We start from the raw sequence: 27,446 nt of genomic DNA, 5'->3' as shown, positions 1-27,446 counted from the left end.
CCTGCATGGAGAAGGCCACGAGTGGGGCTGTGTGGAGCTGCTGGAGGTGCAGCAGGAGCAGGACGAGCCTGTGTGATTCAGGGCAAGGCTGCAGTGAAGAGCAGGGTGATGGAAATGGGATCCAGCCGCCCCACCAGCCCACCTCCGCAGCTGGGAGAGCTCTCCAGCGCCGGATCCCGGTTTTCCATCGGCGCAGGGGAAGCCAGTGAGGCTGGCCGAGGCTTTTCATCAACCACGGTCCGTGAGCAGCTTCCCCTTTTCTCGCAGCACGGCGCTGTTTGTAAACAAGCACCTTAAAACACCGCCAGCAGGACATGGCACCGGCACGTGAAGCTGCCAGGGTGACAAGCGTGACCTCAGAGGGCACAGCCCGGCCAAGGCATCTCCATTTCCCACGGGGACACTGTGGAAAGGCCCGGCCGCCCCTGCCAGGCTCATCTCAGCAGATGACACCGGCTGCTTCCCCTCGAGGTGCCCAGAACACCCAAAGGAGCTGCCCTGCAGTGACTCAGCCGGGTCAAACCCTTCCTCCCGACACCTCTGTGGTGTTTGACACTTGCCCTGGCAGAGGCTGAGCGCTAATAATAATCCCCACATTTTCTGCAGCCCTCGGCTTCGGGAAATCTCGGGCGGTTTTGAACAGCGCTGGAGTCTATTTGGAGCTCAAGGCTCCTAAGGATGTGTCAAGGACGGAGAGTTTTGGTACCCAGGAAGGCATCACGGGAAGGGGCTGTTGCCAGGACAGCTCTGCTAAACCACACCGGCAGGAAAACAACGATAGCTCTGTGAATTTGCCATTGTTGGGCTGAGGTTGAACATCCTGGGGGTGACTGGGGTGTGCATCTCTGTCACAGCCCTGGTTTCAGGCTGCCCAGGGCAGTCTGGGTGCTGCACCCCTGATCTGTGATGCTCCCCAGGGATGGGCTGGAGCATAAGGCAGCTGGGAGAGCGCCCAGCAGCTCACGGCGTCACCAAACTCTGTCCCCACACCTGGAGCAGGTGCCCAACCCCCGGGCAGGCCCTGGGACGGCTCCAAAGCAGCTCTGGGGCGCTCCAGGGGGAAGCCCGGGGAGCGCTGGAGCGTTGAGCGCAGGCTTTGTCCCGGCAGGTCGGCTGGGTGTGCGCTTCCTGGCATACAATTCCCAGATTAGCAGGAGCCGCGCTGCCAGCAGCTCCTCTGGCCCGTGACCGCGGCGCTGGGAATGCTCTGAGGTCACCCAGAGCCCGGCACTGCCCAGCCAGGGCATGGCTGGGGTAAGCATTTGGGCACAGCATGCTCCGTCTGCGCCCCAGGGAAGGTGAAGGGGCGTCTCATAAAGGTTTGGATTGGGAGGGATCCTCAAAAACCTCTTGTTCTGCCCTCTGCCACGGGCAGGGACATCTTCCACTATCCCAGGTAGTTCCAAACCCTGTCCAGCCCGGCCTTGGACACTTCCAGGGATGAGGCAGCCACAGTTTCTCCAGCCCACAGGGACAGGAACCGACCCCTCTCACAAACCTCTGTAAGGATTTAACCCCATGGGGTGGAGATCACCCCCAGCCAGGCTGATCCCAGTGATCCTTCTGCAGTGTGGGAGGGACAGAGGCCTCTTCTTACCATGAAATTAATGAATAACGCCCTTAAAAGCCACAGAGAATAAATAATAAAAAAGCTGGAGGGAGGAAGGGTTGGGAAAGGAGGAAAAATAATTCAACACAGAGCTGTTTAATAAGGAAAAGGGAATAATCAAGAGGGAGAAGCAAGAACGTTTTAGTCACACTAAACGCTTCATGTGAAAAAAAATAAAATAATAAAAAATTCCAACCAAGACCAGGCCGTAGCTGTCGAGGCGGGGGGAGACTCGAAGGTCTAAAGTGGAAAGCAAAAAGGGAAACGTGGTATTTTCGTTAAGCCGAGGGAAAAGAAGAGGCAGGAGCTGGAGCCGAGGGCCGGCCGGTGCCGGGGTGGGGAGCGGGGCAGCAGCAGCAGCGATCCCGGCTCCGGGAGGGGCTGGAACATCGGGAGCCGCTCCCCGGCTCTCCCAGGGGCTGGATCTGGGGAGGGAGCGAGGGAAGGAGCGAGCGGCACCGAGCCCCCAGCCCCGCTGCCCACCGGGGCTGCCCCCAGCCCCGCTCGCACCTGCAGCGGCCGCGGGGCACCCCGGGCACCCCGGGGATGCCCAGCTGGGTCCCCGCCGGCCTCCGGCCCCTTTTCCTGCCTGGGACAAGCTGGACACCAGCGATTCCCAGAGCTGCGGCTCCGGGAGCCGCGCCAGGCGCGTCCCTGCTTTTATCTATGAATCGGGATCTGTTCCCCGCACACATCCCCGGGGCTGAAAGGAGCCTCTGTGAGGCTCAGGGAGGGAGGGTTCACGCCGTGAAGAACCCCCGGAGCTCCGGCTGCTTTCCAAAGCCTGCCCTGCCCAGGCGCCGCGGAGCGGGGCACGGAGGGAGAATCACTCGGCGAAACCCCCGGAGACCCCCGGGCTCCGCTTCCCGGTGTTATCGGGGAGCTTCCCCCGCCCTGGATGCAGCGATTGAGGACACGAGAACGCGTCTGGTCCTTGCAGGAGGGAGAAGCCGGGAGCTGAGGGCCCCCCGGCACAGAGCCCCCTCCCCACCTCCAGGCGGGCTCTTCCTGCGCACGGAGCGAAGGAAGTCGCTTTTTCCTCTCTCCCGGGCTGTCCCTGAATGCAGGAGGAGCGTGCTGGTGGCTGAGGGCAGCCAGGCTCGGCAATTCCCCACGGGAATGCAGGGTTTCCATAACCAGTGGGCTGTTCCTCCCCAGAGCCCCCGTCAGCCTGAAATTCAGAGGTGTTTACCAGTCCGGCACTGACCCATGAGGTGCTTTGGAGGGGAGGATCTGCTGTGCAACCCCTCGCAGGAGAGGGGAAACTGAGGCAGGGAGTGCTGCTCCAACCTTCTCACAGAGGAGACTCCAAACTGGGCTCATTTCATTAAAAAACCGCGCCTGAAATGTGCTGGGTTTGTCTGCAGGAGGCTCCAGCTTTTCTGAAAGGGATTTATGGACCTGACACTGCAAATTTGAAGCACATTGGCTCAGGTAGGGCCACAGTGAGTTGGTGGAAGAAGCAGAAAGGAGCTGGTGGAAGAGGCACAAATGCAGCTGTGACCAGGGCACACCATGGTGACAGCACAGCGCTCTGAGAGATGTCCCAGGTTACAGCTCCAGTGGTGCTTTTCCCTCCCAGACTCACCTCAGCCTTTTCCAGAGGTTCCACCTGCTCCCAGCTGTGCCCAGCTTCTCCCAAAGCAGCCAAAAGCTTCTGCTGCTCCATCTAGGGAGATGGAGGGGGGAGAGAGACCCATCAGAGACAGGCAGGGTGAGGAAAAGCACATTGGAGTGGAATTCCCAGCCTGTCCTCCCAGCTGGAACCCACCCAGACACTGAGGGACCACTCAGCCACATCACCACAGACCTGCAGGACCTTCCAGGCTTGTCCCAAGCCTCCTCCCTGCACTCACCCTGCTGGATCCCAAGGATCTGGGGGCTTTTCCAGGCTGCTGAGCCTCAGGACTCGCCCCCAGCACAGGATGCCTTGGATTTCCTACCTGAGTGGATTTTTCAGCCCTCCCACAGCCTCCTCTGCCTTCCCGTGTTTGTACAGCAGATTATCAAAGGTGGATTTGTCAGGAATTTTGTCTTAAGCAGCCTGGCAGCTCTTCCAACGCCTGGAAAACAGGAGCTGGCTGTGCTGGCTGCTCTGGACTCCCAAACACAGCGTGATTAACGCCCAGCTCGCTCCAGGAGCTGGTACAGCAACCAGGCCTGGACCTGGCGGGGTTTTTTAATCAAGTTGATAAATCTGCTGCATGTGAGAAACACTTTGCTTTGCCCAAAGCCTCTTCTGTGCTCCTGCAGAGCCCAGAGGCAGCACAGGGTGACTTGGCCGGGGTCCCTGGTGTGGGAACACAGGTGGGACCACAGGAAAGGTGCCCTGTCCCCCTCAGGACCCCCAGAGGGAGCCGGGAGGAAACTCTGGGACAAACCTGACCAACAACAGGGGTTTGCTGGGTGGGGTTTTTTACCATTCTGGGATTTGCTGAGGGTGCAGGAGGTGAATTCACCCACACAAAAAAGCCCTGGGAATCCTCTGTGACCCGTGCAGAGCCGGTGTCTCGCTGTCCCATGGTGCTGTCCCCCGGTGCCCGCAGCCCGGAGCCAGCGGCTCCCAGGCGGGTTAGCCCCGCTTAGCACGGCTCGGTGGGAAGTCAGAGAGTGCCACCTGGTGCTCCGAGGAGATCCAGAACCGCAGAATGCTCGGATGGGTTGGGTTGGAATGGACCTTAAAGCTCACCCAGGGCCACCCCTGTCTTGGAAGGGACACCTCCCACTGTCCCAGGGTGCTCCAACCTTGACATTGGACACTTCCAGGGATCCAGGGGCAGCCCCAGCTGCTCTGGGCACCCTGTGCCAGGGCCTCCCCACCCTCACAGGCAGGAATTTCTACTAAAATCCTGTCTAACCCTGCCCCCTGGCAGTTTATTTCTCTCCTGCCTCACCTCCTGGCCAGCAGCACATCCCAGGGGTTTGCAGGGCCAGCAGCAGCCCCACTCAGAAGTGACTCCTCCTCCCTTCCCATCACACTTGCCAGGGCAGGAGCCTGCAGCAGTGGAAAAAAAATCGGGAAGAGATGATGTCAGTGCTGACAAAGTGTCTCTGTACAACAGCTTGGTTCTGATGTAACTGATACCAGCAGCTAAGCTGGGAAAAAATCCCTTTCCCTGTGCCCCCACTGGGCCATTTTATCAGCCAGAGCTCCTGGAATGCTCTGTGGCACAGAGCACATGTCCCCTGGCACCGAAAGCAAACTGGGCCAAGCAGTCCCTAAAGCCAAGGGTTGTCCACTGCTGACCAGCAGCATCCCAAGGTTATTCCCTCCTCACCTGGGAAGTGCCATGGAGGGATGGAAGAACCTCCAGGACATCCCTGGCAGGCCACAGCCCCTGGCAGGGCAGAGCTAGGATCAGTTTTGCTCGTGGTTCCGCATCCTTACATTTTTCCCATGGTCTGGGGGTGCTGGGAGCCTCCTCAGCAGCATTCCCCACTTTCCACATCCTCTCACCAACCTCATCTGGAGCCCTTTGCTGTCTGCTGGCATTCCAGAACCTCTTCCCCAGGGACGTCTCTGCTTTTGGGGGCCTTGCACCTTCACCTGCTGATCAAAACAAGCCCCAAGAAAACCAACAGTGACTCTCCCAAGCTGTCACCTCCCCTCCCTTGTGTGGGAATTGAACTTCTCTCAGGAGCCTCTGAGAGAGGATCCCATGCCAGCTCCAGATATTCCAAAGCTGAGGGACTCATTCCAGGCATGCTGGACGCTGAATGTGGAGGGTGCCTCAGCCTCCCACACCCCCTGGGTGTTTTCCATGTCCAGTTACTCCTCAGGACTCCTCCCCACAACCACCACCCCTAAAGGGGGATGAGGGATTTCCCTTCCCTTCCCTCTGAGCCCTCCCCTCACCTTCCAGGAGCTGCAGCTTCTCCCATTCAGCATCAGAGTCCACGGAGAGCACTGGCTCAGGGCTGGCAACTCCTTCTCCATCAGCACCCGGAGCTGCTGGGAGCCCATTCCTGTGGGAATAGCACAGCCAGAGGGGTCTGGATGAGGCCACAACAGCAATGGCACAGCTGGGCATGGTCCCATCCCCTGCCTGGAGAGGCCACTGGCTGCTAAGGGCCAGAACTGGGGGTTCTGGAAGATTCCACAGCCCCCAGGAGCCCCCCAGGAGCCCCCCAGGCACCTTTGGGGAGGTGGGAATGGCACAGGCAGAGGTGGGAGTGGAGCTGCCAGCTGTGGGTACAGGATGTCCCAACTGGGGCCTCACTGGGGACACTGGGCTCAGGTCAAACTTTTAAGGAAGTCAGGGGAAAACTGGATTTTATAACATTCAACCAAGCAGCCTCCTGCCAACCCCCAACTTTTGGGATCAGCTGCAGCCCAGCAGGCTCCTGCCTGTCCCTCCAGAGCTGGGGGAGGACACGCTCGCTGCAGGGGGACACTGCAGCCAGCTGGGCTTGTGACCCTGTGTCATCTCCACCCCAGCTCTTACATCTGCAGAGCTTTGCCTCTGGAATATCCCGGTGGGGCCGTCCCCTCCTGGCTGCCCGCTGGGCTCTGTGGCTGTCCCCCAGCAGCTCCTGGTCACTGGTGCTGAGCACCAGGCAGCCTCTGATGCTGAGTTCCTCCAGCTTCCCCAGCAGTGACTCCGTGCTCTCCCCGCTGGCACCATCCCAGCACTGCCCTGGGTGGCTGCAGTCCTCAGCTGTCCCCAGCTCCTCCTCCCGGGGCTGCCGTGTCCCCCACAGGCTCCCCAGCAGCCCCCAGAGCCCCCTGAGGAGCTGGAGAGGGGAAGGACAGCAGGGAGCCCAAGTGGCCAGGTGGCTTTTCCCCTGGCCATCCTTTGGGGGCTTCCCTGGGCTGCTGCACCCCTCAGCTGGCCCCAGCTCCTCCACTCTGGGCTTCTGTATCCACCGTGGGACCCTCAAGAGCCCCCTGAAGAGCTGGAGCAGGGAGGGCTGCCTGGGAGCCAGGGTGGCCACCGGGGTGGCCATTGGGGTGGCCAGTGAGCAGCTCAAACAGACACAACGGACACAAACTGCCCTGAGCCTCAGCCCTGAGCAGTGCCAGGGGCTGGGACAGGGCTGAGGACAGCACAGAGGGGACAGGACTCTGAGAGGGGGACACAGGCACAGCTGGGAGTGGGGGGAGAACAGAGGTGAAGCCTCCCCAAAACCAACAGCTCAACCCTTGCCCCATTCCCACCTCTGCCGGGGCCAAGCCCTGAGATTCCCCCCAGCACGGGACGAGGGAGCAAGGGGAAGGCTCGGGGAAGCTCCTCCAGCCCCAAAGGCCAAAGGGAGGAGATAAAACCTCCTGCAAAGCGGCAGTGGCTTCCTGCCACTCTTGTCACCACTGTGTCACACTGCCAGGGCACACACCAGGATCTGCTCCTCCCCTGGGCCCTCAGGCACTATTCCAGGGGTGTTTTCCCCCAGCTGAAGCCCCGGGCAGGGCAGGATTTCCCCACAGCCTCCCTGTGGCTGCAGTGACTCGGGACAAAGCTGCTCCAGGCTCCCTGTGAGGTGCTGCTGGAGCTCAGCTCTGCTGTGCCCCAGGACTTTCCCCCTGCCCAGCCTTGCCTCGGGAGCTGCTTGGGTGCAGAATGGTTGTTTTTATGCTCAAAACCCCTCATCTAAAAGTGCTGCATCATCCTGGTTCCTCCAACCCGAGATTCTCCCACCTTCCAGCTGCAGCCTCGTGTTCCCGTCCCACGGCAGCGCCGGGAGCAGCCCCTGCCCATGGGGAGAGGTCTCACCTCGGGCTGGCACCTCAGCAGGGCTGGGGATGCACAGCTGAGCACAGCTCCCTTTCCCAGTGCCTCTTCTCAGCCCTTTTCCCATCCCCAGCACAGATTTAGACACCACCAAGCACGTTCTAAAATGCCACAAGGATCCCGAATCCAGCGGCTCCATCCCCACATTTCCACCAGCAAATTTCCTTTTTTTGATTTCCCCACCAGCCAAAGGAGCTGCTGGAAGGAGGAGCTGGTGAAAGCCGGGAACATTTCACACCAGCAGCCGGGGTGGCAGAGCCAGCTGGGAATTGCTGATTCCACATCCCCAGGGCTCTGCAGCAGCACGGGCTGGCTGCTCGGTGGAGCTGCAGGATTTACATCTCCTGGATGCTTCCTTCCCACCTTGATGTCCATACTGGCCAGTTCCATACAGAGCTGGTCCTTCCTAAGCAGTTTCCCGTTATCTCCAAGCCTCTCATTTGGCAGACACCAGGAGTCCCCACAAACTCTGCACTCACAGTTGTCCATCAATCCTACATGATTCGTTTTCCACACCTTTTGCCGCTCGATGGGAGCAGCAGGAGCCCTGTCAGAGTCGTTATTGGAGGAATTCTGGTTTCCAGCTGGAAACTTCTGCATCGATGAACCACAAAAAGAGCTGCCTGCGGCAGAGGTGGTTCACACCAAGGAATTGCTTGGGAATTGGCTGCTCAGTGCCACTTTCCCAGCTGGCATTCCACAGCCAGAACACGGAGGTGTCGTGCAACACACTCAGGGTGGAAGTGGTTTGCAGGGAGGAAGGGTTGAGATGGGATTTGTGTTTGCAGAAATTCTCTCAGGTAATCCTGGGGATGCTAAACCTGAACTGGTGGGGAGGAACAGGCAGGAGCAGCCCAGATTGATGTGAGAGGGTGGGCAGAGGCACAGGACTGGTCCTGCAGGAGCCAGGACAGCTTAAAGCTGGCCACAGCTCACCCTGGCTGTGGACAAAGGCAGCCACTGCCAGCACGGGTGCCCTGGGGTGACTTCATGGTGCTTTTATCCCCAATTATCTGCTCTGTTTGTGCTGGATATTAAGTTCTGCACCCTTCAGACTGGTTCTGAGAGCGAAGTGGGGAAAGAAGAAGCCGCAGTTTGTGTTTAGGAACAGCACTCACTGCCCCGCAGGCCTCTCCAGCCTGTGCTGTCTGCAGCATGGACAGACAGAGGGACACAGCTCTCCTTTGCTGCTAGTTTTTAGCTAGCTGAGGCAGAGAAGTTCCCCAGACTGGTTTTTTTCCCCTTTTTTCTTGGATCTGTTCAAAGCTGCTCTGGACTGAGAACCCAGCCAAACCCCGGGAGCTCACGGCTGTGGCCTATCGGGGCCTGGGCCTCGGTGCTTTCCAGCACCAGAGGGACTGAGAAGAACCTGAGTGAGCTGAGCAACCCCACATGGAAAGGACTTTTCTGGATTTGCCAGCTCTTTGAACAGAGAGAGATTTTATTGTTTAATATTATTCATTTTCTGTTAAATAAATACTTTTTTCCACTTTTCTCTGAGGAAATATTTTTCCCAAACCAGCTGGGGGAGGGGCCGCTTGAATTTGCTTTCTGTGGGGATCCCATTCAGAGGTTTTTTCCCAGACTTGTCCTAAACCAGGACAAAGGGTCAGTGGGGTCCCCCAGAGTCATGGACATCAGGCCAAAACAGCCACATTCACCCCCAAAACTCACCTCAAGAATTAAAATGGGTGGTGGGACCTCGAGCCCCACTCAGGACTTTCTCTGTGGGCTCAGCTGGGAGGAAGGCAGCCCCTTGGTGGGCACAGCCCCCACGAGCTGATTCCTCACTCCATGATGCTCATCCTTCCCCGGAGACCAGCTCTGACTGGGTCACCTCTCCCCAGTCCCTGTCCCCACGGGCACTGTGGGAATCCTTTTTTTCACCCTCCAGCAGCTGCTTTTCACCGCCAGCACAGCCCCACCCTCAGCAGGGTTTGCCAAGGCCATGCTCCCAGCAGCCCAAACCTCCGAGGGAGCCAGAGCAGGACCCTCTGCTGCCAGGGCCCGGTTTTCCCTGGAAAAGCTCAGCCAGCAAGCCAAGAATTCCAAAATCGCTGGCTCCGGGGCCGAGGAGATGCCGTGGAGCCCTCAGAGAGCTCCTGCCATCAGGCAGAGAGGTGATGAGATAATCAGCAGCCAGGCGTCTGCCCAGCCCCAAAGCTCTGCTTATCTGGCATTTTCCAGCCCCAGCAGCGTCCCTGGCAGCGTCCCAAGGAGCGAGGAGAGGAAAAGCAGCTGGGGCAGATTGCTGAACCCTCCGGGGCTGGATCCATCTCACACTCTCCTCGAGCTGCTGGGATTTCCCCAAATCTCAGCGGATTCCGAATTCCCTGAGGCACTGGGTGGGAGCCGCCTCTGCCACCGGTGACTTTTGTTTTGTGGGTTTTTTTTTCCTGCTGGATCAACTCAAGTTCTCTCCCAGGAGACGGCAACTCTCAAATCGTTACTTTAACAGGGCTCTCGGCCGGGGAGCCTGGCAGAGGGCGAATTTAAGATGCAGCCGTGAAGAAAAAGCTCCGATAACTGCGGGAGAAGCCGGGGAAGAGCCCAAGATCTCCGGGAGAGCCCGGCAAGGAGGGTGGCACGGGCTGTGCGGTGCCAACCCCGCACCCCCCGAGCCTCGCAGTGCCCCGGGGCCGGGCGATGCTTCAGCTTCCCCCGAGTCCCCCGAGGAGCCCCCAGAGCCCCCCAGAAAGCCCCCGGTGCTCGGCGCTGCCCCGCGCCGGGGTTGGTGCCTCTAGAGGGAGCTGAGTCCTGCGCGGCTCCGCGCCCGCCTCTATCTATGGTCAGTGGGGCTGGGTTTCTACTTGATTTCTTTTTTTTTTTTTTTCTCTTCTTCTTTTCCCTCCTCCTCCCCGGCCCCGCGCGCTTCCTTTCCCCGTGCCGCGCTCCGGGCAGGAGGCAGAAGGGAGCGGCCGGAGGGATGGAGCGGATCCCGGCAGGGATGCGGTAGCTCCCGGGATATCCCGACCCGCTGCTCCCCGCAGGGACGCGGTGAGTGGCGAGGGTACCCCGGTTTCCCCCTCCCCAGACTCTCCTAGGGTGGGATATCCGTGTTCTCCGGGCCCGGCCGGGGCAGGGATGGGCAGGGATGCACCGGCAGCCGCGGGGTGCGGGGCTCCGGGGGTGCGGGAAGGGTGACAGGGACAAAGTTCCTCAACGGCCGCGCTGGGTGCGGGAAACGCCCGGGGCAGGGCTGGAGGTCCCGCTGCGGGCGAGTCCCTGCCCCAAAGAGAGAATTTACCTGCCCCACACAGGGAATTTCCCCTCGTTTAACCCAGTTTTCTCCAGTTGGGATTTTCACGCCGCGGTGGGGACAGCTGCCCGCGGCATCAGCCGAAGGACACGGGGGGCCAGAGCTGTCCCCGCTGAGGAACAGGTGACACCCGTCCCACCACGCCCGGGTTGTGACCTGGGCACGGGCAGGGCACGTGTGGCTGTGTTGTCCCCGCGGGGACCCCCGGACCAGGCGCGGCTCTGGGGGGACCTCGGCTGGATGGATGCTGGGGGTCGTTTGCCCACCCGGGGGCCTTGCTGGGTGGGAAAACCCCGGACTGGGGAGCCCCCAAACTGGGCAAACTCCCCATGTCGCTGCCCTGGGGCAGGGAGAGGAGCGGCCCTGGCTCCGCGCTGGCCGGGCAGGGATGGGATCAGGAATCCTGTGGGATCTCTGTCCCAGGAGGGATCACTGCCCCGCACGGCCTCATGGAATCACCGCCACGCAGCTGAGCTGCCAAAGGATCGTCCCAGGGGATGCTCCATCTATTTCCTGGCATTCATAACACGTCAGGGGGTGATTCCAGAGCCCCATGGCTGGGCTTGGATATCGGGATTGCAGCTGCTTCTCCTCATGGATCTGCTTCCTTTTCCTGCTATCTTCCCCGAGCTCAGGGTTCAGGAATTTTGCTTTGGAGAAAAGCTGGGAGAAGTGATGAGGGTGACTTAAAGACACCCAGGAAATGTCTCTGAGACTTCTAAGGGGAGGAGACAAGGGGGAAATGAGGAGCAGTGGAGGCAAAGGTGTTTGTTTTATTGGGGAGGGCTGGGAAGGTTCATTCTTGGCATGGCAGGTGCTCCTTACTGAAGACAAGAGTCCTGTGCCACCCTTGGAGCTGCAGCTAAATCCCACCCAAAGTTCTGGCTGCTGCTTTTAACCCCTTGCAGCCTCCTGCAAGACCCTCGTAGGGTGGATCAGACCCTGCAGCTTCCCTGACACCCTCCCTTGAGCCCTGACTCAGATCTTGGAGGGTTTTCTTTTCCCACAGCCCTGGGCTGTCTCTGGGTTTTTGGGTGTTATCTCCTCCTTCACACCCTTCCCTGTTCTCCAGCTCGGTATTCCTGTAACAAAGGGGGAAGCTGGGAAGCAGGATAAGCACAGGCAGCAGCTCTGGAACTCGGAGAGGATGGGCTGAGGCACTCTGACCCCCGCAGAGACGAGCAGTGAACTCTTTTGGGAGTCCACACAGGCCTTTGGGGCCGGCAGAGGTTGGGGACAGCAGTGACAGGGCTGCAGTGTCCTGTGTCACGGGGAAAACAGCGCTGCCAGGGCCCAGGAGGAAACCGAAAACAAAAGTTCCTGCAGTGCTTCAAAACGAAATGCAAGTTGAAAATCATGAGTCATCTGCCTCTGGCTCGCTGTGCTGCACAGGCAGCCCATGCTCCAGGAAGTCCTTGTTCTGACTGCCCTCACTCATTCCAGGCAGGAAAAGCCCCTGTCACCCACGGGCAGCCCTTGGTCACTGTGGGACACAGCCCTGCTCTCCCCCACCCCGAGCTGGAAAAGCTCCAGGGGCTCCTGAGCTTTCTGCTGGGCGCATCCATGCCCTGCCCAGCATCCTGTGCCACCTGAGCAGTGGCGTTCAGAGGAAATTCCCACTTTTCCCAGTTCCCATAGCTCCAAGGAGCTGCTCCCAGCCTGGGAACAGTTCTGAGTCCTCCCAGTGCAGGTGGGCTCAGCCATGGCCTGGCATGGCAGAGGATGAAGCACAGGAGGCTCCTCAGTGGAGGAGAGGATGGGATGGACACTATCCCTGGGATCTGCACCATCCAAGGGATCTGCACCATCCCAGGGCATCTGCACCATCCCAGGGCATCTGCACCATCCCGGGTTATCTGCACCATCCCAGGGCATCTGCACCATCCCAGGGGATCTGCACCATCCCAGGGGATCTGCACCATCCCAGGGGATCTGCACCATCCCAGGGATCTGCACCATCCTAGGGGATGAACACCATCCCAGGGCATCTGCACCATCCCAGGGCATCTGCACCATCCCAGGGGATCTGCACCATCCCAGGGGATCTGCACCATCCCAGGGGATCTGCACCATCCCATGGATCTGCACCATCCCATGGATCTGCACCATCCCATGGATCTGCACCATCCCAGGGATCTGCACCATCCCAGGGCAGGGAATTCTGTGATTCTAAGAGCCAGGAGAGGCAGCTCTGGAGCCGATCTTGGCGACTGGCCGGCAGCTTTCCCCAGAGATTTACCCCTGCTCCCAGCTGATGAGCCTTGCTGCATTCTCAGCTCTTCCTTGGATGGGCATGTTTGAGTTTGGGGAGGAAGGAGGAAATCCTGTCCTCCCATCCTTGGAGTGTAGGAAAAACCAGCATTTCCATCTTGGTCTCCAGGCCCTGAGTGCAGCTGTGCCAGGACCTCGTGGCTTTAAGCCAGGCAGAGCCGCTTTGCACTTCCAGGTAAAATCCCACAATGTGCACTTCCTGTCTCACATTTATTTTTCCTTCTGAACAATCTCCAGTGTGATGCCGTGAGCTTGAACCACGCTGTGCACTTCTCCCATAGCCATGGGTGGTTATTTATCCCTACCCAGCACTTGCTTTGTTTTTGTCAGGGATGCAGTTTAAATTTCGTGGTGTCAGGTGTCTCATCCGTGAGTTCAGGCTTGGTCCAAAGCTGGGAAGGCCCCAACTCAGCCATGTGGAACTGTGGGATGGGAATATGCTCTGGAATGGCAGCAGCAAGGAGCTGCCCTGATCCTGTTAATCATTAATCCTGAGGGGAACATCATTAATTGGTTGATCCTGAGGGAAACTTCATTTCCCTCCCAAACTCCTGAGGGCAAAGGAGCTCTAATGAGTCCAGAAGTGCAGGTGTAGGATTCCTGTGAACTTCAGGGAAAAGATGAGCTTTGAGTTTAGTTCTCATTTAATTTTCTTATTTTCTGAGAGTGGAAATGTAAAGAGCAAGGGGAATTAGAGGAAATTGGAGTCCAGGAGGAAATCAAGGCTCATCTCATGAAGATGTTGTCATGGCAGCTCGGTGTGGTTGCAGCCAGGGAGTCGCAGAGGTGTTGGAAGTTTAGTCCCAGACTTTTCTGAAGCTCTGTGGTCTGGGCTGAGGAAGAGCTGGTGCAGGCCACAGCTCTCTCAGAACAGGATGGAGCAAAAATAAAAGGAAGGAATTCTAGTAGCATGAGGTAACGTCAGCCCATGAAGTGGGGGTGGACCCAGAACCCAGAGCTCTCCTATGGGACAGAGTGAGTGTGCCAGGAAGGGAGGAGCCACTGGCAGAGATAAATGCAGCTTGGAGCAGTTGGCTCTGCCAGAGGGGATTCCTTGGGCTGTGAGGAACCACAGTCACCATCTCCATCACCCTTCCAGGTGAAGCTGCCATTCCCAAACCTCTCTGCAATGGCCTCAGGGAATGAGGGGGACCCTCCGCAGGCGCAGGAACGCCGAGGGAGCCACGGGCACAGCCTCAGCTCAGGTAAAGGGTTCTGGGGTGCTCCTGGGAGGGAGCAGCTCCAAACCTTTATTTTTTTTATTCATTCCTCTGCTGTGTTCCTTTGGCAAGACAGGATTTCCTGTCTCTGGGGCTTTTTGAAAGGCTGGGATAACAGAGCAGCTCCATAAGGAACTGAGTTGAACTGGGAGGTGCTCAATGCTTTTGGGAGATGCCAGGGGCTTGGAGCATCCTGCTCTAGTGGGAGGTGTCCCTGGGTGGAACGGGATGAGCTTTAAAGTTCTTTTCTATCCAAAATAATCAAGGATTGTGTGCTTTTCATTGGATGGTCAGGGTGGGCAGCAAGGTGGGACTGGAAGGCACGGAGAGAACAAAGTGCTGGGAGCTGCCTGGTGTTGTGTATTTCCTTCCCTGAGCAGGAGAGAACAGGAGGTGTTTGGGGTTTAAATCACAGATCTCAGGCAGTCTGGGTGTCCTGAGGGTGACATCAGGTCCCGTGTGCCTGGAGCAGTGGTGGCGAGCTGGGGGCAGGGTCACTCTGTCCCCGTGTGAGCCCAGCCCTGCCCTGCCCTGCTTAATGGGTGAAACTGGGAAGGGGATGACAGCAACCTGGAAAAACCCTCAGCTCCCAGCTCATCCCACCAGGATGAAATGTGGGACACGGTGACTCCTGGTGCTGCTGGGCAGGTGAGGGAAGATCGGCTGTGTCAGCTCTGTCAGCACTCAGGGGTGGGGCGGTGGAGCTCAGCCCAGCCTGCGGCTCTGCCCTGACCATGGCATTTCTGCTCTGCTGCTGCCTGGGCTCTGCTCCCTCTCTCAGTGCCAGACCCTTTCCCTGAAGGGAAAATCCCCCGTCCTTGCCATGCTAGAGTCCAGGAGGTACAAAAATCCACAAACAGAAGCGGCTGTTTGCTGATTTCCTGTTGAGGCCAGTGAGATGCTGATGTGAAAACCAGCAAGAAATCAGGCCCTGAGCTCTGCGCACGTCATAGTCCCAGTTCCTGTTCTCTTAGACACTTACTGGCAGTCCCAGCATCCTTCTGCTTCCCAAAACTCAGGGGGAGTCGGGAGGAATTCCACCTCTGGAATTTGGAGGTGGCAGAAGCCTCATGTGCCCCAGTGGGAGCAGGGATATTCCACTGTGGGATTGAGGGGTGGAAAGAGGCTTTGTTGCAGGGATTGAGCCTGGATTTCATTTGGGGCTCTGCTTGTTTGCCTTTGGATGCAGCAGAGATTTTCTCTCCTGCTCAGGGATTTGCTTGGGCATTGTTTTGAGCCCTTGCCCTCCTCTGCTTGGGCATGGCCAAGGTGCCAGGGCTGGGGGGCACCTTCCTCTCCTGGTGTTTTTAGGTGTGTCTTTAGGTGGTTTTAGGGCACTGTGGATGAAGGCAGGAGCCTCCTCCTCCTCCTGGGAGTGTGTGATGGAACAGGAACAGCTCTGCTCATGAACACCACAATTACAGCAGCTTTCCTGAGCCCAGTTCAGGACCTGGAGCAGAAAATCTCCCTTTTTGAGGGATGAGTTCCTGTCTCACAGCCCAGGCTGCCCCTCAGCTCTGCAGGGAGATATCTGGGGATGCTGCCCCTCCTTAGGGTGGGAAGGTGCTGCTGCTAAAGAGCAGAGGGAGGGGAAGGTTCTGTGCTGTGCAGATCCCTCGGGGCTGGCAGGTATCCCCTGTCTGGAGGCTCTGCTCTCCAGCAGGATTCCACCAGCACAGTGCAGTGCTCACCCTGGCCACCCCTGGATCCCTCATGGAGTCACTGTTAATGGATAATAGGAACCACCAGGGGCTGCCCAGCTTGCTGGGATCAAACCCAAACCCAGCTGCTCATCCCACACTCAAACTGCAGCTGCAGTGAGGCAGAGCTGGGCTTTCCTGGGGGCAGAAATCTCCAGAGGCTGCTTTTGCTTTCCGGGGATGTCTTCTGTTTGCAGGCTGGAATCTCCCTCTGTGCAGGGAGCTGATCCCTGTCTCCTGGGCTCCAGGCGATGGGGCCAGGTTTCACCAGTCCTGGGATGATTATTTGGGGCTGATGGAAATTTTTGGCCAGAGCTGCCAGTTTTTCCCAGAGCACAGCTGCTCCCGGGAGATGGGAGTAGCGAGAAATAAAGGATCTCACGCAGAAATGCAGGGGTTGAATGTTTGGGGCTCTCTGGGTCCGGGCAGTGCTCTCTGCTCTGTGGATCCAGGGTATGGATCCCAGAGGGAGCAGGCACAGAGCAGTTCCTGCCTTCCAGAGATCCCTGAGCAGCACCAAACCTCCCCCTGGCACTGCTGGTACTGGGAATGCATCAGGCAAACCCTGATCCAGCTTCCTCCAGTGGGAGAGATCCCAAGACAATCCCAGTGGGTGCTGGGGGTAGCACCTGTGGGAAGGGGGAGTGTGTCCTCCTGCCCTGATGTTACTAAAAATAGCTCCTGGGGTAGCCAAACCCAAGGATTATTTTGGTGCAGAGATTTCCTCTTCTGCCTGGCCAAGTGTTTGCCCTCCTCTCCCTGAAACTCTGAGTCAGTTGGTTTCATTTTCTGGCTCTCCCTGGAGCGTCGGTTCCCAGAAAGTGAAGGATTTGTTTGCCATCAAACAAACCCGTGTCTGATAACAAAAACCAACCCCTGGAACCAGGGACGGGAGCTGTCCTTTCCCTTCAGCTCTGCCGGTGTAACCTGAGCATGGCAGGTCCATCCGGGACAGGGAGGTGGGACCAGCTGGAAAACCCTGTCAGGAGAATTTGGTGTGATTTGGGGGCTTGGGGTGGGGTTTGTGGGGCAGCACCACCAGAGCAGCTGTGCCCTTGCTTCCCAGCTCTGGGCAGGGAGATCTCAGGTTGGAAATGCAGATTCTGGAGAGCTGCGTGGCCAGTCTGGATTTATGGGATGGTGGGACAGGGTTTGGCTGCCGTGGAGCTGCAGGGTGATCCCCCAAAGCCCCAGTCCTGCAGGATCCCCCACTCCTGCCCCTGTCCTGGGACCTCCTGTACCTGGGCAGTGTCTGGGTGCTCTCTGAAAGGAGCTGAGCTCTGGTCCTGCTCCACCACTCCTGTCCCCATTTTTATCTTGGCAAAGAAAGAGGGAAGAATGGTGTTCCTGGTCCCTGTGGGGTCACTCAGTGGGGCTGTGGGAGCCACTGACCCTCTCCAGGTATTTCTGGAGCGGCTGAAACAGAGCTCTAAACCGGCACATCCCGTGGCAGAGCAGGGACTTTCCCTGGAGCTGTGGAATGTGTGTGGTGAGGGATCACTCATCGTGGGGCTGAAACGCCTCTCTGGGGGCTCCCTGGGCAGTGTAGGGACACCTGTGTGGGTCTGGAGAAGGTTCTGTGGGGGCAAGGACAAAACATGTGGTCCTGGAGATGTTTGTGTGGGCATAGGGACGTGTGTGGGTCTGGAGAGGGTTGTGAGGGTGCAGAGACGTGTGTGGGTCTGGAGAAGGTTATGTGGGAACAGGGATGTTTTTGTAGGTCTGGAGATAATTTTGTGGGGACAAGTGTGGGTCTGGAGACAATTTTGTGGGGACAAGGATGTTTGTGAGGGCACAGGGCCACGTGTGGGGTGTGGAGAAGGTTGTGTGGGGACAAGTGTGGGTCTGGAGATGGCTGTGTGGGGACAGGGCCACATTTTGGTTTGGAGAAGGTTGTGAGGATCTGGAGATGGTTCTGTGGGCACCGGGCCATGTGTGTGGGTGTGGAGAAGGTTGTGAGAGTGCAGGGACTCGCGTGGGTGTGGAGGTGGTTGTGAGGGGACAGGGCCACGTGTGTGTGTCTGGAGAAGGTTTTGTGGAGACAGGGCCACGTGTGTGTGTCTGGAGAAGATTTTGTGGGGACAGGGCTATGTGTGTGGGTCTGGAGAAGGTTTTGTGGGGACAGGGCTATGTGTGTGTGTCTGGAGAAGGTTTTGTGGGGACAGGGCTATGTGTGTGGGTCTGGAGAATGTTTTGTGGGGGCAGGGCCATGTGTGTGGGTCTGGAGAAGGTTTTGTGGGGACAGGGCTATGTGTGTGGGTCTGGAGAAGGTTTTGTGGGGACAGGGCTATGTGTGTGGGTCTGGAGAAGGTTTTGTGGGGACAGGGCTATGTGTGTGGATCTGGAGAAGGTTTTGTGGGGACAGGGCCACGTGTGTGGATCTGGAGATGGTTTTGTGGAGACAGGGCCACGTGTGTGGGTCTGGAGATAGTTTTGTGGAGACAGGGCTATGTGTGTGGGTCTGGAGAAGGTTTTGTGGGGGCAGGGCCATGTGTGTGGGTCTGGAGCTGTCACAGACAGGCTCATTCCCCCTCTGGGCCTGGAATTCCTGGACTGCCAAGCTCTGCTTGTTGATGAGAGCCAAGGAGGGAGCCCAGGCCCTCAAAGCCAGCCCCAGCACCCCAGCTTGCTGCTCCCACCCTTTCTGAGAGCACAGAGGGGATTTTGGGATTTCTCCCACCTGGATGTGCTGGAGCAGCCATTCAGACCCATCCCGGATGTTTCCCTGCTGTCACGGGTGGGGAATCCCCTCCCTGGGACTTACCCAGAGCCTCCCCTCCCTTCTGCTCCTGCAGAGGTGACAGTCCCTGCAGAGGTGACAGTCCCTGCTGGTGGTGGCACATGGCACCAGGGATGTGACTGAATCCAGAAGGAATGCCCCTAAAACGACCAATTTTTTCCTCAACTTGTCATGGCTGTGCCACGCAAGGACATGCTGCAAACCGGGATTGTTTGCTGGGAGCTGCTGGGCAGAACCAGGCTGAGCTTTGCTCCCAGTTCCAGTTTGGATCTGAAATTCCCCAGTTGTTTGTGCTGGGTAATGTCCTGATGGAGCGTGGGGAGAGCTGCTAAGTGCTCCAACACCTGGTGTGTGTTGTGCCAGTCCTCTTGCCTGGAGTGGATCCTGAAGGAGGCTGTGCCCTCAGGAAGATGACTGGATGAAAAAATTAATTCTCTGAGCATTCATTTGTGTTGGGTGTTTTTTGGGATTGCCACAAGAGGCTGGCGTTACCACAACCAGCACAAACTCGGGGTGAGGATGAGGGAATAGCCTCTTCCAAATTTGAGAATGGAAGGAGATGAGTCTGTGCCTTGAGTGTTGTCCCCCCTGTCCCTGCAGAAGGCCGTGTGGCAGAGGAGGCCGAGGAGGTGTTCCGGAGCTACGTCTTCTTCCGCTACCGGCAGGAGCGCGAGGAGCGAGGGGCAGAGCTGCCGCCAGACCCGGAGATTGAGCAAATCCAGCAGGAGCTGGAGAGGTAAATCCCAGCTCCCAGCCCTCACCCCGAGGCAGGCCATGCTCCAGAGCCTGGCCTGACTCCCTGCTGGCTCCAGCAGCACCGGGAGCCAGGTGGGGCAGCGCTTGGCCCTCATCGGGGACGACATCTACAAGAACTATGATGACGAGTTCCGCAACATGCTGGAGAGCCTGCAGCCCACCCGCGACAACGCCTACGAGCACTTCACCAAAATTGCCTCCAGGTAAGGCCTCGGGAGCTGCTGGATGGGCTGGGGGCTTTCCCTAGAGGAGAAGGGAAGGGGAGGTCAGGTGTGGTCTGTGCTGTCAGCTAAACCCACACTCTGTCTGTTCGAGCTTCACCTCCAGCCCTGGCTGAGCTCCCAGAGAGCTTCCCAGGATGATTCCTGTGTTTTCTGCCTGTCTGCTCCTCCTCCTGTGCTCTGCTTGTATCACTGTCCCCTCCCAGGCATCCCAGTCCTTGCCCAGCTGGCTGGAGTCTGTCAGGAGATGTCCCTGGGACACTCAGCCCGTGCCTGTCCCCTCAGGGGCACAGCCAGCCCTGCCGCTGCTCTGGCTGTCCCTTGCTCCAGGCTGGGACATCCCAGGGAACAACCCCAGCCATAGCTCCACATCTGGAGCTGGGATGGTCACAGGAATCACAGAATCATGGAATGGTTGGGTTGGGAGCGACCTCGAAGGTCATCTCACCCCCACCCCTGCCACGGGCAGGATGCTGGCTGTGAGACCAGCAGGTGGCTCAGGACTCCCATCCAACCTGGTCCACATGGACACCTCAGGATGGGGGCTGCTCCATGGGCTGGCAGAGCCTGCAGGTGACACACAGAGCCCCGTGCAGGTGACAGCCACCCAATATCTAAATATCCAAATATCCAAAGCACAACAACAGGTGACGATGAGGGCACAGACCCAGAAAACTTCCTGCCAGGACTTCCCAAGGAAGCTTGGATTGAGGAGGCATCAAGGGGTTCTCTCTGCAGGGTTCTCCCAGGTCACGCAGCCCTGTGGCACAGGCAGGATGGGTCTCTGGTTCCTGTCACTCTTCCAAACACCTCTGGCTGTGACAGCCCTGTCCCTGTGCCCTCTGCTGAGCATTTCTGTCTAATTCCTTCTTTTCTCCAGTGTTTGTGTCTAACTCCTTCCTTTCTGTCCTTTTCCTGCTCCCCTGTCCGGGAAGCCGTGCTGGCTGAGGCGGCAAGGCATGCAGGTAAATTAAATTAACCCCTGTCCTTGTCACAACCAGCTAAATTAACCCTTGTCACACTCAGGTAAATTAATCCTTTTCACACCACAGGTAAATTAAATTAACTCTATCCCTCCCCTTGCCACACTCAGGTAAATTAAATTAACCCTATCCTTCCCCTTGCCACACACAGGTAAATTAACTCCTGTCCTTGTCACACAGAGGTGAATTTACCCCTGTCCCTGTCCTCTTGCCACCTGTTCTGTGTCCCCTCCCAGGTTCTAAATCCCTCTCCAAGGCCCAGTGCAGGCAGGGACCACCAGCCCAGGGCAGCAGATAGAACCACCAGCCCTCAGATTCCTCTTTTTAGTATTTTTTTTATTCCCTTTTTCCCCTTCTTGCTGGAAGCCAGGAAAAGCACCTACCAAACCTGGTGTGAATAATCAATGCCAAACTCTTCAAGAGCATTTTGGAGCCTCTTCCAGACACAAAATCTCCATGTCTATGTGGCTGGGATGAGCCTCAAGGGCTGGTGTAGCATCCCCGGGGTGGTTGGGCTTGGGAAAGCCCTCCCTGAGTCCAGCCCTTCCCCAGCACTGCCAAGGCCACCACTAAGGCACCAGGGCCACAGCCATGTGGCTTTTGCATCTGTCCAGGGAGGGTGTTCTGGCAGCTGTGACATGGCTGGAGAACCCTTCCACTGGAAAGATTTTCTGGAATATCCAACCTGAGCATTTCCTGGTGCAACTTGGGGCCATTTCCTCAGCCCTGACCCCGCTGCTTGAGATCCCCTTGGCTGGAGAACCCTTCTAATGGAAAAAAGTTCCCATAGTATCCCACCAAAACATCTCCTGCTGCAATTTGGGGCTGTTTCCTCTTGTTCTGACTCCACTGCTTGAGATCCCCCTGCCTGGGCAGCTGTTCCAAGGCTGGGGGGCACTTCCAGTGGAAAGATTTTCCCACATATCCAAACTAAATGTTCTCTGGTGCAAGTTGGGGCCGTTTCCTCTTGTCCTGACCACGCTGCTCAAGATCCCCTGGGCTGGAAAAACTTTGCAGTGATTAGATTTCCCCAAATATCCAAACTAAATGTTTCCTGGTACGACTTGGGGCCATTTCCTCAATCCTGATCGTATTGCTTGAGATCCCCCAGCCTGGGCTGGACAACCCTTCCAGAAAAAAAAATTTCCATAAAGTCCAATCTAAACATTTCCTGATGCAACTTGGGGCTGTTTCTGCCTGACCATGCTGCTCAAGATCCCCAGGGCTGGGCAACCCTTCCAGTGAAAGAAACTTCCCCTAATATCCAGCCTAAACTTTTCCTGGTATCATTTGGGGCTGTTTCCACTGGCTTGATTGCACTGCTTGAGATCCTCCAGAGAAAAAGTTTTCCATAATATCCAACCTAAACTAAATGTTTTCAACAACAACTTGGGGTTGTTTCTGCCTGACCACGGTGCTTGAGATCCACTGGGCTGGACAACCTTTGCAGTGACTAGATTTTCCCAAATATCCAAGCTAAATGTTTCCTTGGTACGACTTGGGGCCGTTTCCTCAGTCCTGATGATATTGCTCGAGATCACCCAGCCTGTCCAAGCTGTGCCAGGGCTGGACAACCCTTCCAGAGGAGAAAAAATTCCATAATATCTGACCTAAGCTTTTCCTGGTACAATTTGGGGCCATTTCCTCAATCTTGACCCCACTGCTTGAGCTCCCCCGGCCCGGGCAGCTCCGGGAACACCGAGAGCTCCGAGCAGGGATTCAGGGATCCCTGAATTTCCAAAGAATTCCCAAAGGGAACCCTTTGTTGCAGCCTGTTCGAGAGCGGCATCAACTGGGGCCGGGTGATCGCCCTGCTGGCCTTCGGGTACCGCTTGGCCATGTACGTGTGGCAGCGCGGCGTCAGCGGCTTCCTGCGCCGCATCGCCCACTTCGTCGCTGACTTCATGCTGCAGAACCGCATCGCCCGCTGGATCGCCCAGCAGGGAGGATGGGTGAGCGGGGGGCAGCTCTGGGGGCAGGGATTGGGGGGTCAGGGTGAGGGTTTGGGGCCAGGGTGAGGGTTTGGGGGGTTGGGGAGTCAGGGTTTGGGGGTTGGGGAGTCAGGGATTGGGGCTCAGAGGGCAGGGTTTGGGGGGTTGGGGGTGAGGGTTTGGGGAGTCAGGAGTTGGGGGTCAGGGGTGAGGGTTTGGGGGTTGGGGTGAGGGTTTAGGGGGTTGGGGAGTCAGGGTTTGGGGGTCTGGGAGCAGGGTTTCGGGGTCAGGGTGAGGGTTTGGGGGTCTGGGAGCAGGGATTGGGGGTTGGGGAGTCAGGGATTGGGGCTCAGAGGGCAGGGGTTGGGGGTGAGGGTTTGGGGAGTCAGGAGTTGGGGGTCGGGGTGAGGGTTTGGGGGGTCGGGGTGAGGGTTTGGGGGGTTGGGGGTGAGGGTTTGGGGCCAGGGTGAGGGTTTGGGGGTCTGGGAGCAGGGATTGGGGGTTGGGGAGTCAGGGTTTGGGGCTCAGAGGGCAGGGGTTGGGGGTGAGGGTTTGGGGAGTCAGGAGTTGGGGGTCAGGGGTGAGGGTTTGGGGGTCTGGAAGCAGGGATTGGGGGTTGGGGAGTCAGGGATTGGGGGTCTGGGAGCAGGGATTGGGGGTGAGGGTTTGGGGCCAGGGTGAGGGTTTGGGGGTCTGGAAGCAGGGATTGGGGGTTGGGGAGTCAGGGATTGGGCCTCAGAGGGCAGGGTTTGGGGGGTTGGGGGTGGGGGTTTGGGGAGTCAGGAGTTGGGGGCCAGGGAAGAGGGTTTGGGGGTCGGGATGAGGGTTTAGGGGGTTGAGGAGTCAGGGTTTGGGGGCAGTGGGCAGGGTTGGGGGTCAGGGGTGAGGGTTTGGGGGTCAGGGAGTTAGGGCTGGGGATTCAAGGTGTCAGGCTTTGGGACTCAGGGGGTCTGAGTCATCAGATTTTGGGGGTCAGGGCACCAGGGTTATGGGGTCGGGGGATCAGCAGGGTCAGGTTTTGGGGGTTAGGAATGGAATTTGGGTTCAGGGTTTGGGGCTCAGAGGGGATGGAGTGAGGGGGTCAGGGGGGTCAGGTTTTGGGGATCAGGGTTCAGGGGTCAGGGGCACCCCCCAAGGGTGTCTGCAGGGTCAAGATCAGGATGTCACCTTAGCCAGGGTTTTTGGGTCAGGGAGACCAGGGGGTGCCAGAGGGTCAGGGTTTGGGGGTCAGGAGATTCAGAGTTTGGGGAGGTCGAGAACCCTGCCAGGCCTGACCCCACGGTGTCCCATCTCTGGCAGGGGACTGCGCTGCACCTGGACAATATTTACATGAAGTACATGCTGGTGGTGACAGCCCTGGTGCTGCTGGGGCACCTGGTGGTGCGGCGCTTCTTCACCTGCTGACGGGGCATGGGGGGCCCTCGAGCACCCCCCAGCACAGGGGTGACCCCAGGAACCTCCAGGAGAGAGCATGGCTTGGGGTTGGGACCCTCCTGCTGCAGGTCTGGGGTCTCTGCACCCCCAGGAGAGGACTGGGGAGATGGAGGGCTCTGCTTTGTTGTGTTTGGTGCCTCAAAAAGCTGATGAGGAGGGGGAATCTCTGGGATGGGGACATCTCTGGGATGGGGACATCTCTGGGATGGGGACATCTCTGGGATGAGGACATCTCTCAATGGGACATCTCTGGGAGCCCCGGCTCCTCTGGAGGAGCAGAGGGCTGTGACAGTGCCCCCATGGCAGTGTGTGATAATGGCTGTGAGTGCCAGTGTTGGGTCCCCTCCCAGAGCCCCCTCCCCACCTCCCAGCTCCATCCCCTGGCATGTTTGAGGGGTGATCCCAGCCCTGGCTTCTCCAGTGTTGGAAATCCCAGCAGGGACAAACCGAGCGGGGCAGCTCCACCTCCCCCTGCTCCTGAGCCCAGCACTTGAGCCTTTTCCAGCCTTTCCATGGACATCCTGACCCTTTTCCATGAAAACCCCTCTGGCCTGGCCCTTGGCTGGTGTTCCCTGCCCCAGCCTGGAGCTCCCAGGGGCTCTGAGCTGCCACGGCTGGGAAGCACCAGCAGCTTCCCCAATGTGAAAAACCTGCGGGTGCCAGGGGCCCTGTCCTCCCCCTGCCCACCAGTTGGGCTCCCTGGCTCTTACTGGGAGGCACTGGAGCTGCAGCCCATCCCTGGAGCAGCTCCATGCAGGGACCAGGCTCCTCTGGGCAGGGACTTGTCCTGGTTCCATTCCTGACCAATGCTTGAGTGATTTTGGGGCAAAGAGGGGAGCAAGCTCCTCTCTACCAGCCCAAACCTTCCTCATTTTTGCAAACCAGGGAATTCAAGCTGGTTATTCCCTGTCCTGCCCAAGCTGGAGATGAAGGATCCCTCCCTCTTCTCCCCCTGCAGCTGCCCAGGCTTAGCAGGACCAGCCTGAATTTTCTTACCACTCACATTTCTCCTGTCCCTGCCTCTTTTTTAACAGAATAACAAGCTTTCCAGCCCATTTCCATATCTGAGCCTGTCATTTTGCTCCTGGCTGTTCCTGCAGGATCCCTTTCCCCTGATGGGAATGCTCTGGGCTGTGCTTAAGAGAAAAGCATTTAAATATTTGCTGTATTCCCACTCCTGCTTGCATGCGTTTGCCCCATGCAGGGCAGCACAACTTGGCTGTGCTCAGGTTTTGTGGCCACAACTCAAGTTTTGAGGCCACAGCTCAGGTTTTGTGACCCTGCTGGCTCATCTGAGCCCCCCTGGTTGCTTTGTCCGCTTGCAGGTGCATTCCTCCACACAAAATTCCCATTCCTGTCGTGCCACCCCTTCTCCCAGCTTGGGATTACCTCGAGTTTCGAGCCCTCCCTCTGCTGTGAACCAGTTTAACCAGTACAATCCGTGCTTCCCCCCCTCCTCCCAGCTCCTTTTTGGGTGCAAACACCACCAGATGGAGCCTTTTGGCCATGATGGGTACGATCCAGCACTCGTTATTTCCCTTTTTCTCCTCACCAGCCCCTTGATTGACAAATCATTGTCGGTTCTCTGCTTGGGTTGTGTGTCCAGCAGGACTTTTTGGAGTCCTTGGGAAAATACAAATCAGTGCATCAGCTTTAATTCCCTACTTCAGACACACTCCTGGCACTCCAACGGATCAGGGAGAGCTTTTGCTGCTCATTTATTCTCATTTCCCAGCTAAAGCTTCCCCATGCAGCTGGGAGGCCATAAAAGATATTTTTCAGATTTATGGGAAGGGATTGAGCCTTAGTCAAGTCCAGGACAGAGGGGAGAACTTTTCAATAGGTGCTGTCCAAAGGAAAAATTCCATGTTATCCGTTTTTCTCAGGGGATTTGCAGAGGGAGGAGTCTCTCAGGATGTCAGTGCCTCTCCTCCCTCCGCTCTCCGCTCTCCCAGCCTGCCTGGCATCAGTTCCTGGGTGGAAAAAAGCTCCAGCTGGGGCTGTGGGAGTGGTGAGGTGGGACTGTGCCCCAGTTGTGTGTGGCCACAGCCCCACCAGGGAAGGAAAAGGGGCCTGGGGGGATTTCCTGGTGCCAGGGGCTGTCCAGGAGGGGAATTCAGGGCATGGAGAGCCAGGGAGTTCCTGGGATGGCAGGAGGAATTCATCCAGGAGGATTCTCCAGGAGGATTTCTCCAGAAGGAAAGCTCCAGGAGGATTCATCCAGGAGGATTCATCCAGGAGGATTCATCCAGGAGGATTCATCCAGGAGGATTCTCCAGAAGGAAAGCTCCAGGAGGATTCATCCAGGAGGATTCTCCAGGAGGATTTCTCCAGAAGGAAAGCTCCAGAAGGAAAGCTCCAGGAGGATTTCTCCAGGAGGATTTCTCCAGGAGGAATTCATCCAGGAGGATTCTCCAGGAGGTTAAGGTGGTGCATGGAAAAGGAGTGAGAGCCCAAAGGAGTCTTATTTCCTCCTCTTGAGCCTATTTTCACTCCTCTTGAGCGTATTTTTATACTTTTTGAGCCTCTTTTTACTCCAACTGAGCCGATTTGAGGGTGGTTTTTAATCCCAGCTCTCCCCTCCTGGATGGAGGAGTCTGTCCCTGCTCTCCGAGGGTCAGAGCCACCTCTCCAGCCCTTCCCCACCCCTGAGCCACCCCTGCCCCAGCCTGGGACACTGCTCAGGGCTGCTGGCAGCTCTGTGTGACACTGGCACTGCCACCTTGTCCCGCTGTCCCCGTGTCCCCTCCCAGCCCTGCAGGAGGACCCAGCTGTCCCCCAGCGCTGCAGGAGGGGGACAGGGCAGTAAGGGACACTTCGTGGTGGCTCTGGAAGGGCTGGACGAGGACACAAACCTTGTTTTTCCAGTGGGAGAAGGGAAATCCAGAGGTTGTCCCAGAAGGAGCAGGGAGATGGGGAAGGAGGGACCTGGGACATGCTGGGGTGGCTTTGAGCTGAAAAAAAAAAAAAAAACAAACACAAAAACCAAGCCAAAACCATTTGTTTTTACAAATAATCTGTTTTTAATGCTGTAATATATAAAAATTTATATCTATGTCAAAATAAAAATGGTACACGGAGTGCAAACTCACCTGGCTGTGTGCAGGGCTTGCTTCCAGAAGCTTCCAGGAGCTTTGCTCTTTGCTCCACGAGCTCTCCAGCCTCAGCTGCCTCCTGAATTTCAGGATTCTCCTTTAGCTTTTTTTCCAGCATGAAGAGCTCAGAGGGAGAGAAATCTGCTGCTGCTGCTGCAGCTTCTTGTGCCATCCCTGAGCTGCAGAGCCTTCCTGGGAGAGGGGAGATTTTGGGATGGAGAGGGAGAGAATTTGGGGATGGAGAGGGGAAATGGTGGGGATGGAAGATGAGAGATTTGAGGGATGGAGAGGGGAGATTTTGGGATGGAGAGGGAGAGAATTTGGGATGGAGAGGGGAGATTTTGGGATGGAGAGGGGAAATGGTGGGGATGGAAGATGAGAGATTTGAGGAATGGAGGAAGGAGCATGTGGGGATGGAGAGGGAGGTTTTTGGGATGGAGAGAGGAATTGGGATGGATTGGGGCAATGTGAGTATGGAAAGGGAAGGTTTTTGGGATG

The 27,446-nt window shown here is 57.6% G+C and overlaps 1 protein-coding gene across 2 annotated transcripts; it reads left to right on the top strand.

The window, feature by feature from the left end:
- The first annotated feature begins 10,185 nt into the window (after nucleotides 1–10,185).
- On the top strand, nucleotides 10,186–26,969 carry BAK1 (BCL2 antagonist/killer 1). Of its 2 annotated transcripts, XM_058855663.1 has the most exons (7): nucleotides 10,186–10,335; nucleotides 12,978–13,043; nucleotides 13,968–14,073; nucleotides 19,129–19,264; nucleotides 19,344–19,487; nucleotides 22,260–22,440; nucleotides 23,719–26,969. In XM_058855663.1, exons 3-7 carry the CDS (start codon nucleotides 13,998–14,000, stop codon nucleotides 23,821–23,823), a joined length of 642 nt encoding a protein of 213 aa, XP_058711646.1. In that variant the 5' UTR covers nucleotides 10,186–10,335; nucleotides 12,978–13,043; nucleotides 13,968–13,997; the 3' UTR covers nucleotides 23,824–26,969. The 2 variants fall into 2 exon arrangements, with proteins under 2 accessions (XP_058711646.1, XP_058711645.1); XM_058855662.1 differs by lacking the exon at nucleotides 12,978–13,043 and having other exon boundaries at nucleotides 10,209–10,335; nucleotides 23,719–26,968.
- The last annotated feature ends 477 nt before the right edge of the window (nucleotides 26,970–27,446 follow it).

The sequence above is a fragment of the Poecile atricapillus genome, chromosome 23, assembly GCF_030490865.1.
Source record: "Poecile atricapillus isolate bPoeAtr1 chromosome 23, bPoeAtr1.hap1, whole genome shotgun sequence".
NCBI classification, from domain to species: Eukaryota; Metazoa; Chordata; class Aves; order Passeriformes; family Paridae; genus Poecile; species Poecile atricapillus.
Note: the sequence above shows the minus strand (reverse complement) of the source record. Positions and strands in the feature narration are given on the sequence as shown.

Coding starts and splice junctions, on each gene's coding strand:
- BAK1 (XM_058855663.1), top strand. CDS start 13,998: ATGGCCTCAGGGAATGAGGGGGACCCTCCGCAGGCGCAGGAACGCCGA. Junction 19,265..19,343: donor ATCCAGCAGGAGCTGGAGAG/GTAAATCCCAGC, acceptor TGGCTCCAGCAG/CACCGGGAGCCAGGTGGGGC. Junction 19,488..22,259: donor TTCACCAAAATTGCCTCCAG/GTAAGGCCTCGG, acceptor CCTTTGTTGCAG/CCTGTTCGAGAGCGGCATCA.